The 11399-nt window shown below is 37.5% G+C and overlaps 1 protein-coding gene across 1 annotated transcript; it reads right to left on the bottom strand.

Annotated features, from left to right (window-relative positions):
• Positions 1-4896: 4896 nt before the first annotated feature.
• On the bottom strand, positions 4897-6867 carry LOC113357089 (UPF0496 protein 1-like). Its single transcript, XM_026600357.1, has 2 exons — positions 6396-6867; positions 4897-6260 (listed from the first exon to the last, which is right to left on the bottom strand). Exon 2 carries the CDS (start codon positions 6256-6258, stop codon positions 5152-5154), a length of 1107 nt encoding a protein of 368 aa, XP_026456142.1. The 5' UTR covers positions 6259-6260; positions 6396-6867; the 3' UTR covers positions 4897-5151.
• Between the last annotated feature and the right edge of the window lie 4532 nt (positions 6868-11399).

The raw sequence follows: 11399 nt of genomic DNA, 5'->3' as shown, positions 1-11399 counted from the left end.
CACAAATCATCAAATAATAATAAAATAAAATAAATTATGAAAACTTGTGGGACCAGGCCTTGGCCGGCCAGCCATGCCCTAGCCAGTCCCGCACGCCCCTTTGTTTTATTATTTTATTATTAGTTTTCCTTGAATTCATCAAATTCCTTGATTTCATGGTATTTCTCTCAAATTAGGAAAAATTCCCTCAAATCATCAAAAATACCTAAAAAATATTAAAAAATTATGAAAACTTGTGGGACCAGGCCCAAGCCGGCCGGTCATGCCTCCACGGTCCCACACGCCCTTGTTTTTATTATTTTAATATTTTTGCTTCCCTGAACTCATGAAAACTTCTTCAGTTCATGGAAACTCCCTGAATTCATCAAATTTCTCAAAATTCATGAATTTTTCATTATAAAATTAGGGAAACTTGTGGGACCGGGCCCTAGCCGGACGGCCATGCCTTCCACGGTATCACACGCCCTTGTATGAGCATCACTTGTTCAGATGAGGAATATTTGCTCAATATTAGTTCAACAATCAATATTCAACGATCCATCGAATGAGCAATACTTGCTCACTTCATCGTAAGAACTATACCTCTGTCTCATGACATGTTCAATTCATGAGTTTCAGAACATCATGTTCAACTCAACGACTACATGGACTCATCGTCCCATCAAACCACGAAGTCATCAATTGACTAACAACCCACGAGACTTCAATCGTGCCACTTGGGGGGATATCACTTAGGGTTTTGGTCTGGCGGTCTACGGCACGTGTGTTTAAACACACGATGGAATGTGAGCAAGTCGTGCAATCTGTTGAAGGAATTCACGAGGTAGTGGGTGGAAAATCGACCAAGTCTCCAAACATTGAGCAACTGGTTTCAAACACGATCTCCACTTCCCCACTCCTTGATTCCATCAACTGTCACACTTCATGGAATCATGGTGTCTACAATTCCAGTAATATAAATAAGTCTCTGAATCATGATTGAATCATCATCAGTATCATCAATCTCACATCAAACTGACAACACGAGATCATCAACTCATCAATTGAGAAATTTCAATCACTTAGAGCTTATCATATTCAGAATTCACACACCCACAATCTTTGATTACCATTGATTCCATACATTTCTCAGCTTCCCTCCTACAGGTCAACTCATCCTCTCTTGTGATCGAATTTACTCTGGAACGGTCATTGTCTTGATTTAGGCCGGAGTACTACAGATTGATCTCTCGAATATAAAGCACCCCTTTTGCAGCGGTGCATCTGTGTGAGGTTTAACATTTCGCTCGGTTCGAGGAGTCTCCTCCGTACGGTCGTCTCCTCAATTCCTTAAAAAACCAGCAAATCGTTTTTCCCCATCTACAATCGGCAATGCTGCAACTCATTGTGGATGCCTACGTACCCTTCCCTACTCTAAAGGGATCAAGCACAGACCGTAGTTCATCAAAAAAGTGACATAAACTTAACCCAACTCGTTTTCGAGGCCGCGGCCAAGCAATAAAGGTAATGCCCTAGTCCATATAGGTCGTTCCGTCAAAAATGTATTCAAATGCTGCATGTTTGGTCCGCAATATGGCATAAGGATGCCTAAGCATCAAATGCCCTCTTTGCGAGGCTATAAATGAGCCTTAGGCATCATTTATACTCTTCCGGCTAAGCTATGAAGCTTACTTGGTGCATAGTCCGCATAGGCACCATCAGCCAACTACCCCTCCCTATATATGTTAATTTGACATTTTTAGAACTCAAATTGGGGGAGGAAAAATCATTCATCAACTCCCCAGGCCATGATGGATGCACCTTACCATTCTGGCCAACTGCGATGTACGGCCGTAATGGATGTACATTCAGTTCTGGCTCACAGGCCAGTTTCAATGTCCGGCCATGACGGCTGAACATTTACTGAGCCATGTCCCGTGAAGGGCCGTGATGGCTGTACTTCCGTCTTTGGCCCATAGGCCACTCCAATGTCCAGCCGTGATGGTTGTACATCTCTAAGGCTATCTCACATGGTGCATGGTCCGTATATGCACCTTCAACCAAGTACCCCTCCCTATATATGTTAACTTAACATTTTTACAACTTTGATTAGGGGAGGAAAAATCATTCATCAACTCCTCACTTTTACTATTCATGGTCGTTGCCATGTACCCGGCCATGTTGGATGTCCACTGCTAACCCGATATCTAGCCATGTTGGTTGTCCGCTGCCAACCCGATGTCCAGCCATGTTGGCTGTCCGCTGCCAACCCGATGTCCATCCATGTTGGATGTCCGCTGCCAACCTGATGTGCAGCCATGTGGGCTGTCCGCTGCCAATCTAATGTCCAGCCATGTTGGTTGTCCGCTACCAACCTGATGTGCATCCATGTTGGCTGAACATTGTCAACGCATTGGCCAAGGGCCAATCTTCCTTTTCCAACGCAACAGAAGCTTTGGATGAAGCTTCATCACAAGCAAATGGCGCATCTTTTAGCATGTGCCATGCTAAAAACACAGGGTGTTACAAGCAAAGTCTAAGTGTGTGGGAATTTGATAGGTGTTGTAAAACACCTAATTTTATATCTAGTATTTATGCTTCTTTTGTTATTATCCTTGTGAATTGCATCTCTTATGTTTAGTTTTGAGTTATTAGGTGCAATGGTGTCCTTTGGAACAAAAGAGGAGCGAAAGCGTCATTTTCTGTACAACTGCTATTGGGAGCGGAACTGAGCTGAACCAAGCCAACGAAAAGGGACAACTGATTCAGCTTAGTCTAAAGAAGAAAAGGAAATACATTATTGGTGGCCATTATCTAATAAGTGGGTGCGTATAGTCATCTGAGTATCCCCTTATCTACTTCACCTGAGTGGGTATAGCTATCCCCATTATTACACTAAACCTAAAATTCAGAGGAGTAATGATTTTCTTATCATTATCTCCTCGTGTCTGCAATCGGAAGAAAACAATGGCGGCACCATTACTCAATGGAGAACAGAAGAAATAGAGAAGCAGATTGGATCTGCTATCTGTGATGGAATCAATGAAGTTTAGAATTGATCCAGGAGATATTAGCCGGTGATGTTGTCGATCTAGAAGAAACAGAAACTAGGGTTCATGTGTGTTGAAGCTGCTCTTGAGATTGGAAAGGAAAAGTGGAAGAATTGGAAGTGATTTGAGTAGAAATGAAAATGCGTTTTGAGCTGAGCAGTTTATGATGATGATGGTATCGATTAATGTGAGAAATTGATGATGATTGTTACAGGGATTTGATTTCTTGTTACGAATCTGAAGCTCAATAGGATTCCTGAGAATGGGTTTGCTCTGAACTGAGATTGGAATGAAGATGAATAATTTGGTGAGAAGATAGCAGAACTTGAAATGATTGAATTAGGGTTCTTTGACTGGGGTAATTGTGATGAAGAAAGATTGAGAAGATGGTTTTACCATGGCAGTTGGTGGTGATAATCTAGAACCAAATAGTAATGCACCTAGTTAAAACATCTCTAATATAAATGTAAACAACAAGGAGAAGAGTAACAAGTTATATTTTCTATACTTGTTGGCTACAGAGATCAGTTTCAATTTCTCATAAAGCATCAGCCAAGAGCCTTGACCAACTATACGTGTATATATATAAGAACTTACTTGCACCCTGAATAGCTGATACGCCAGTAACAGGACAGCATTGCAATACTTTCTATCACTGTTAAATACTAACTAGATTTGTGCCAGTGCTACGCACCGGGCATATTTTCTTTTAGCTTGGTGTGCGCGGGGCTTCGCCCCGCCGTGGCGATGTATTTTTGATTTGGTGTGTGCGGGGCTACACCCCGCCCCGTGGTGATGTATGATTTGGTGTGCGCGGGGCTTCACCCGCTCCGTAGCTACGCATTTTTGATTTGGTGTGCGCGGGGCTTTGCCGCGCCTCGTGGAAACGTATTTTTGATTTGTATGTCGGTGAAAATAGATTAAATAGGTGGAAAATATATGCAGATTTTATTTATTCTTTTCCTTTCTAGCCCCGCCCCATGAAAATGTATTTTTGATTTGGTGTGGCGGGGCAAATACATTAAATAGGCGGAGGATATGTGCAAATTTTAATTTTTTCCTTGTATTTTCGCAGAAAAAATATGGATATTTTTCCTCTTTATATATTGATTTGAAAAACATATTCCTAATATAAAAATTATTCAATTTTCAAATCGAATTTGGACTTCCATAAAATTCCAAACACGAAAAGTTGTGCTTTCCTTTTAGGTTTGTAATTTTTAAACCAATCATACGGTTGCCAAAGTCCTCACCTAAATATTGTTACTTCATGAATTCCAAATTTAATTTGGTTTCCTTTTTTTGATCTTTTTTTTATTCTTTTTAAACCAATCATACGTTGGCAAGTGTCCTCACCAAAGTGCTCGTTTCACAAAACTCAAAAAAGACATATTTCGGCCAATAGAAAGCGAGGGTTTCCTCGCCATTCAACGTGGGAGCTTTATTTGTCTAGGCCTTTAAGTCTTTACATATGTTTTTGAGTTTAACAAAACACAGTCATGTCTAACATATTCCAAGGCTCAGTAACCTTTCGACATAGAACATAAGCGTTCCACCGGGTGAATTACTAGCCAAAATTTCCTAAATATTTTAGCCCTACCATGCTCGTCTCTCATAGGGGTGTAAACCCAAGAAGAGACGCACTCAAGAGAACAAGCACATGCAGTTTTCCTTATTTCAGACACCTGCAATTACTAAGAATAATTGTTACAAAACCTATCAGGTTTTTAAGGACACTGTGTATAATATATTACCATTGAGATAAACCAACAACAATTGCCTCGGAGCTATTGAGAACTTTAATACGAGTATATGTCGAATTCATATCCAGAGACCCCAGATATCAAAAAGAACCTACTAGATGATATCACCACAAAATCCTGTGACTTCCAAGCACTCTATGTGAATCAGAAATACAATTGTAATTAAAACAGGAGTGGACTTGGGGAACAACTAATGCATCTAACCTTCTCTTTATTCTTGTTCATAAATAACAGACCCTAGGTCGATGGATCAGAGAAATAATTTAAGCAGTGCTGAATCAAAACATAAAAAAGTATCTGCGGATAACATTAAGATTCCTACCACAACAGTCATTAGTAAATCATACCAAGATGCTTCTTCAGTTGTTTGGGTGTTTGATAATCCTCTGTAGGACGACTGTTCTTGCTCGTCTTATATCCCTGCTACACCTATCAGCATTTTCCCCCAAATCCTCGATACTTTTCATAAACACCACCAGTTTCTTCTTGATCTCTTCTATACCGATCTTTACTGCCTCCTCTTCTTTCAAGGCAAAGTCTGCATTGCCCAATAAAGATTTCAGCTCCTCTTCCAATCGATCAACAAGAACCCGAATATTATCCAAGTCTTTGATTGCAACATAAGTGCCAACCTGCATTGAACTAATTACTTCCTTCTGTCCTCTCAATGCATCTTCATATTTCTTCCAAAGAGAATCAAACCATTTTCCCATTGATCCTAATGGAATTGAAGTTGCAGCTGCCAAAGCCGCTGCAACAGGCGGTGCAGCCATAGCAGCTGCAACAACTGAGCAGATCAAAACAGCAGCAAACGTTGCTGCAAAGATGATATTCGAGACTTTCCTCCAAGCCTTAACTGACTTCAATTTCTTATCGAGTTTACTCTTTTGAGCTTGTAGTTTATCTAACATCACTATCTGATGCTTATAAACAGATCCAAGTATCTGAAAAAACTCTTCAGTAAATGGATCCCCAGCTGCTTTGAAATTCTTCAACTCTTCCATTGTCCTAACATACTTCTTGTTTTCCAGCCCTCCATCTTCCTCCTCAAATTGTTGTAGCGCGACGTGAATAAGCAATTGACTATCACGAGCCTTCTTCAAACATTTCTCGAGTGCAGTACAGAAATCTAAAGTTTGTAAACTGTTTTCAAAGTACTCTTCAACAAGTTCAAAAAGTTCTTGATTTTTCCATATATCTTGTTTACAATCTAAAATTATCTTTACTACTTCTTCATTCATTTCGAGTAAACAACCAGTAACTTCTTTTAGTGAATACAAAGAAAGAGCTCTAACCTCAACACCGGTAGCAAGAGTATTTATAACCTGACTCGTTCGATGCTGCAATGTCTCGTCAAAAGATTGCAAATCTGGATCAAGTCTACAAGCAGCTTCATAAGAACTTAATCCAGCCTTGTACTCCACCGGTGGTGATTCACCAGGCCTTTTGCTTAATTGTCCACCCATGCCTGCAAAAACACAGAAAACCCCTTAATTTCTAGCTCAAAAACCTTGAAATTTCAGAAAGCGAAAAGGGGTGATAAAAAGATTCAATTTTTAATTAAACCCAAGAGCAAATTTTGGACATTTTCAATCTTACTCACTTAAACCCAAGTTCGATAAGCTAATCTCCTGCAATTTCTTAGATCTTCTTCTTCTTAAGGCCGATGAACAAAACCCTTTTCAATTAATTGCATATAAGAGAAGATCCAGTGAGATAATTGAAGGGTTGATGAAACCCAGAGATAGAAGCAGCGAAATGGGGTTTTCAGAATTCGTTAAAGAGGGGGCAATTAATGACAGAAAAAGGAAGAAAAATGTCTGATAAAAGTGAGAATGGCTTGCACGCTTAAGTAAGTAACAGATAAGAGAAGAGATTAAGAGAGAGAAATGCGGAAAGGGTGGGATGGAAAACGCGGGAAGCAATGTTGTTTTCTTCTTTAATTTGTTAACTCGTCCGGGTTTAACGCGCAAAGTAACGCTAGTGGAATGTAAAAATGGCAAAAGATTTCAAGGAAAAAAAAAGTGAAGAACAGAAGAAGAGCGCCAAAAAGCAAAAGTTATGAAACCTAATACATCCGAGTACAATGGAAAAAAGATAAAAGGAATTTTAGTGTGTGATGATGACGGCGATGACTTTGATTTGTTTCACCACTATACCCTTGAACTAATGCCTAATTCACAAAATTATCCGTATTTTCGATAAAAAAGGATCAACAAAAGATATTTAAGGACTTCGAAAAAGAAAAATAAGGATAGGCAACTGTCAATGTTGAGTGTCGCCGTTGCAAAAAAACATATTCACGTGTTTAAAATGTAGAACTTGACGTTTAGTCTCAAAGTTACTGGGCTTCTGATGCTTTAGTCCACCCCTTCGAAGCCTAGTACTCCTTATTCCAAAAATTCCCCGGACACACAGTTTGGTCCAAAATTTGGACGATTTACTCCAAATTTCTGCCGATCCAGAAAAAAAACTTAGATTTTTTTTGACATCTTAGATTTTTTTTGACATCTTAGATTTTTTTTTTTCTGAAGAGAGAGATGGAGGCGGAGCACAGAGACGATTACGATTAGTGTTTTTAAGTAATACAGGTTAGAGTTTTGATCTTTCCATTTTATATTTATTTGATTGATTTTTCTTTTACTTTTTCTTCATTTTTTTGGTTGGATCTGTTTACAGAGATCCCAAATTTAAGAGCAAAAAGTGTTTGAAACATCTCGATTTCATTTTAATTTCACTCTCCATCTGATGAGAAGGTATATTTTTGTTGATTTGTAAAAGTAATTTGGATCTAGATTCTGAATTTTGGTATGATTTAATCACACACAAGTTGCATCCAGAGCGATTCGATGCCAATTAAATTTGTGGTGGGTTGATTGAGTTGAAACAATGGAAGATATACAAGAGATTTGATTATTTAAATCCGGATTTCATAAACTGATACATGGATAGTCACTGAAAATGGGATAACCTAAGCATAATTACTACGTTAGGTTCGTTTTATTAGGAATGATTGCACTGGTTCTTTATGGTCAAAAAGTGACTCTAGTTGAGATTTGAATACCGATATCTCTTTTAACCAACAATCTTAGTTTATCTGTATTATATGCTTAGGATGCATAGAGGGAATGATTTTTTTATACAATTGTACAAGTCATTTTGTTATGTATTTGAAGTTTTTTGAATTTTATGTATATTAATCTGATTGTTTGTACACTATGTGAGCCATTACTAGGATCCATGATCCAGTATTTGAGATATTGTTTTATGATTTCATCACCGTAAAACTTTGCTTAACGCCCTGGTTTCGAGTCTCGCTAATAAAAATGTGTGACTACTTTACATTTTGATACGAAATCTCACTCAGGATGCTGGTATAATTGATGGCCTTACTGTACTGCAATATAAAAGATGCTCAAGAAGATGCACCATTTTACAATTTTAACGACTGCATTAGCCAGTACTAGTGAATGATTGTTTTACTTGTTTTTGGTTCTTAGTTCATGTTAGTTATGTTGCTAGGAGTAGTTTGAAACCTTTTTTGCAACAAATATTGTTGAGATAAGAAGCCAAACAACATCTAATTATTGATGATTACCCGTCAATAGAAGCCTAAAAGTCTATCAACACTGGTGCATGCCATATTCTATCAGTTTCTGTTAGGTTTGGGCGTCCAACTTGTATTCACTGTACGAGGTGTATTTATTTTTACACCAGTTTTACACAGTGTACTTTTTAATGCACCAGTTTAGTTGGTTCTTAGTTTATTTGTTTTTGGTTCTTAGTTCATATTAGTTATGACATTCAAGGGGTTTGTTATATATTTTTTGCTTTTGGATACATTTAGTTGAATTTGTTTTGGTATTATAAAATTTTAAATTATGATCCAATGTTTTTATCAATTCTTAATGTGCGCTTAGTTGTACACGTTGATTCTTAATGTGTACATAATTGTACGCTTGTTTATGTGTACATAATAGTCCAAGAGAAGTGGAAACTACGTGCAGTATGAGACTTATGCTCGGATAAATAACTAGAGTAGAAATGATTGGAGGCATGAAACTCAGGCTTATGTAAATTTTTATTTGTTTCCAGGTGTCCCATGTACTATCACTTTAAGCTTGCATTTCTGTTGTGGCTCCAACTTCTATCTTTTGATGTGAGTAAAACCTAGCTCTTGGGTGGCTTTTTTTTTTTTTTTACATTTAGGTTTGTGTTAATAAATCTCTATGTTTTGACCACTCTTCAGTTATGTTCGTAAACTTTTTACTGTTTAGCCCTTCAAATTATTATTATTATGTTCGCATGAACATTAGTTGTAAGTTCTCTTTGGCCGCCAATGATAGTTGGGAGAGACATGGAAAGATAGGATCATTTGGGTATATATGCTTTGGATAGACGTGTAGACAATATGTGTACATAGTTGTACACGTATTGATTATTAATGTGTACATAATCGTACACGTGTTAATTGTTAATGTGTACATAGTTGTAAACATGCTTCTTACTATACAAAAATCTTTTATTTTAGATTTAATTGTTATTTTCTGTTTACATCTTTAATATGATATGTGGTGTTAACTCATGGGGGACATGGAAAGACCGGATCATTTTGTAGGCGTGTATATAATTGTACAAGATGATAAAGATGAGTTCCCAACTAATGTTGTTATGCTTGCTGCCCAAGATGATGCAACACGCTGCAAGGTATTTGTTCTAGTTGTATATTTTGGTTCCCTTGATGATTCCTACCTTAATATTGGTCCTAACTGATAGTATGATTGTGTGCTTTAGGATTTCTTAGTTGAATTTGATAAATACAACCTTCGTTTAATGAACTAACATATTGATTCTGAATGTGTACATAATTATACACATGTAGATAGTTAATGTGTATATAGTTGTACACTTGTTGATTGTTAATATGAATAATTGGTGTTATGCATTATTTTACAGGGGTGTACATATTGGCGTACCTGTGTAAATCTTATGAAAAAGTAGGTTTCCCTTGTTTTACAACGGTGTACATATTGGTGCGCCTGTAGGAAGTAATTCCCATGAAAAAATAGGTTTGTGTGTGGTTGTGAATGATCATCTTTATGCATGTTTTGAAGCGGTGTACGGATTAGTGCACCTTTGTCATTCCCATGTAAAAGTAGGTTCGTGTGTGGTTATGAATGATCGTTTTTCTACATGTTTTGCAGGGATGTACACATTGCTGCACCTGTATAATTCCCATGAAAAAATGTGCCCGAGAGTGAATATGAATGACCGATTTTATGCATGTTTTGCAGGGGTGTGCACATTGGTGCACCAGTGTATTTCCAATGAAAAAGTAGGTTTGTTTGTGGCTATGAAGGATTGATTTTAGGAATGTTTCACATGGATGAATACATTGATGCACCAATATGCTTCTCATGAAAAAGTAGGTCTGGGTGTGAGTATGATTGATCTGTTGTGCATGTTAGTAATCTCCTTTTCAGTAAAGTGCAATGAATCACTGTACTGGGATATTTCGAAGCCATATTAAGTTTGTGTAGTAATGCCCACATGGATTGTGTCTCTGACCATAAACTAAGTTTTTATTTTGATCGTTTTTTTGCTTTCTTTTCTTATGTGGATGTTAGTGAAAGGATAATCACTTTCTTTTCAAGTTGCGATTTTCTTATGTTCATTGTTTCGTCCTCAATGCAGTCCGGCTATTATGGATGTTATCCAACTGGTGCTTGGCATGGTTGATATTTTTCTCAGTCTGTGCGGACTAGGGTGGCAGTCTGGCTATCATGGATTTTGGATATTTTTGGATCTTGCAGCGGTGTACATAATTGTACACACAAGTGTAAATTAAATTTTTTTAAAAATGAAAATTATATAGTCATATGGGTACTCTTTTTGTAGCTCTCGGAATATGCTTTCCAAATATATAAAGTTTGTCGATTTTGGACGAGCGGTTTAAAAGATAAATTGTTTTTAATTACTTTTTATATTATTTAAAATTGCTGAAGGGTCATTTCCAGGTTGAATGCGTCAGTTACAAAACCGTCCTCACTCGCTGCACGTGTGCTTTATGAAACACGTGTGGAGGTCAGCAGCGTCTTTACACAATTTTTGGATTAAACTGTACCTAGTCAACTAGGTCTGGACTAAACTGTTCTATTTAGTGGGGTTTTGGACTGGACCGCTTTTTTCCCGTTTAAAATCTTATCTGCTATTAGGATCCTGGAATTTCAAACACAAAAAAAAAAAAAAAAAAAAAAAAAAAAAAAACCACATGCTTGGTGTTTGTAGCCGAATTTCAAAAGTGAAAAATACTATAACCCCTTACGATATGGGTTCAATATATAGAAGCCCCACAAAATGGATCCTTCACTATCAACTCCATACTTTTAGTAGTTCTTCGTCTTCAATCGATGAACGCCGTGAAGTCTAAAGCTCAACTACACATTCTATCATAATCCAGGACATAGCTATAAGTAGACTAAAAATCAAGACTTATAATTTTGGCAACTAAACTTGACAAATAAGTTTGAGATATCAACGCTTGCGAGTTCGACCGAGCAGTGCTCTAACATGAGTTTTAGGATGAACCAGCTCTGAAATATTTTTT

Source organism: Papaver somniferum, chromosome 3 (genome assembly GCF_003573695.1).
Source record: "Papaver somniferum cultivar HN1 chromosome 3, ASM357369v1, whole genome shotgun sequence".
In the NCBI taxonomy this organism is placed as follows: domain Eukaryota; kingdom Viridiplantae; phylum Streptophyta; class Magnoliopsida; order Ranunculales; family Papaveraceae; genus Papaver; species Papaver somniferum.
Note: the sequence above shows the minus strand (reverse complement) of the source record. Positions and strands in the feature narration are given on the sequence as shown.

Coding starts and splice junctions, on each gene's coding strand:
- LOC113357089 (XM_026600357.1), bottom strand. CDS start 6,258: ATGGGTGGACAATTAAGCAAAAGGCCTGGTGAATCACCACCGGTGGAG.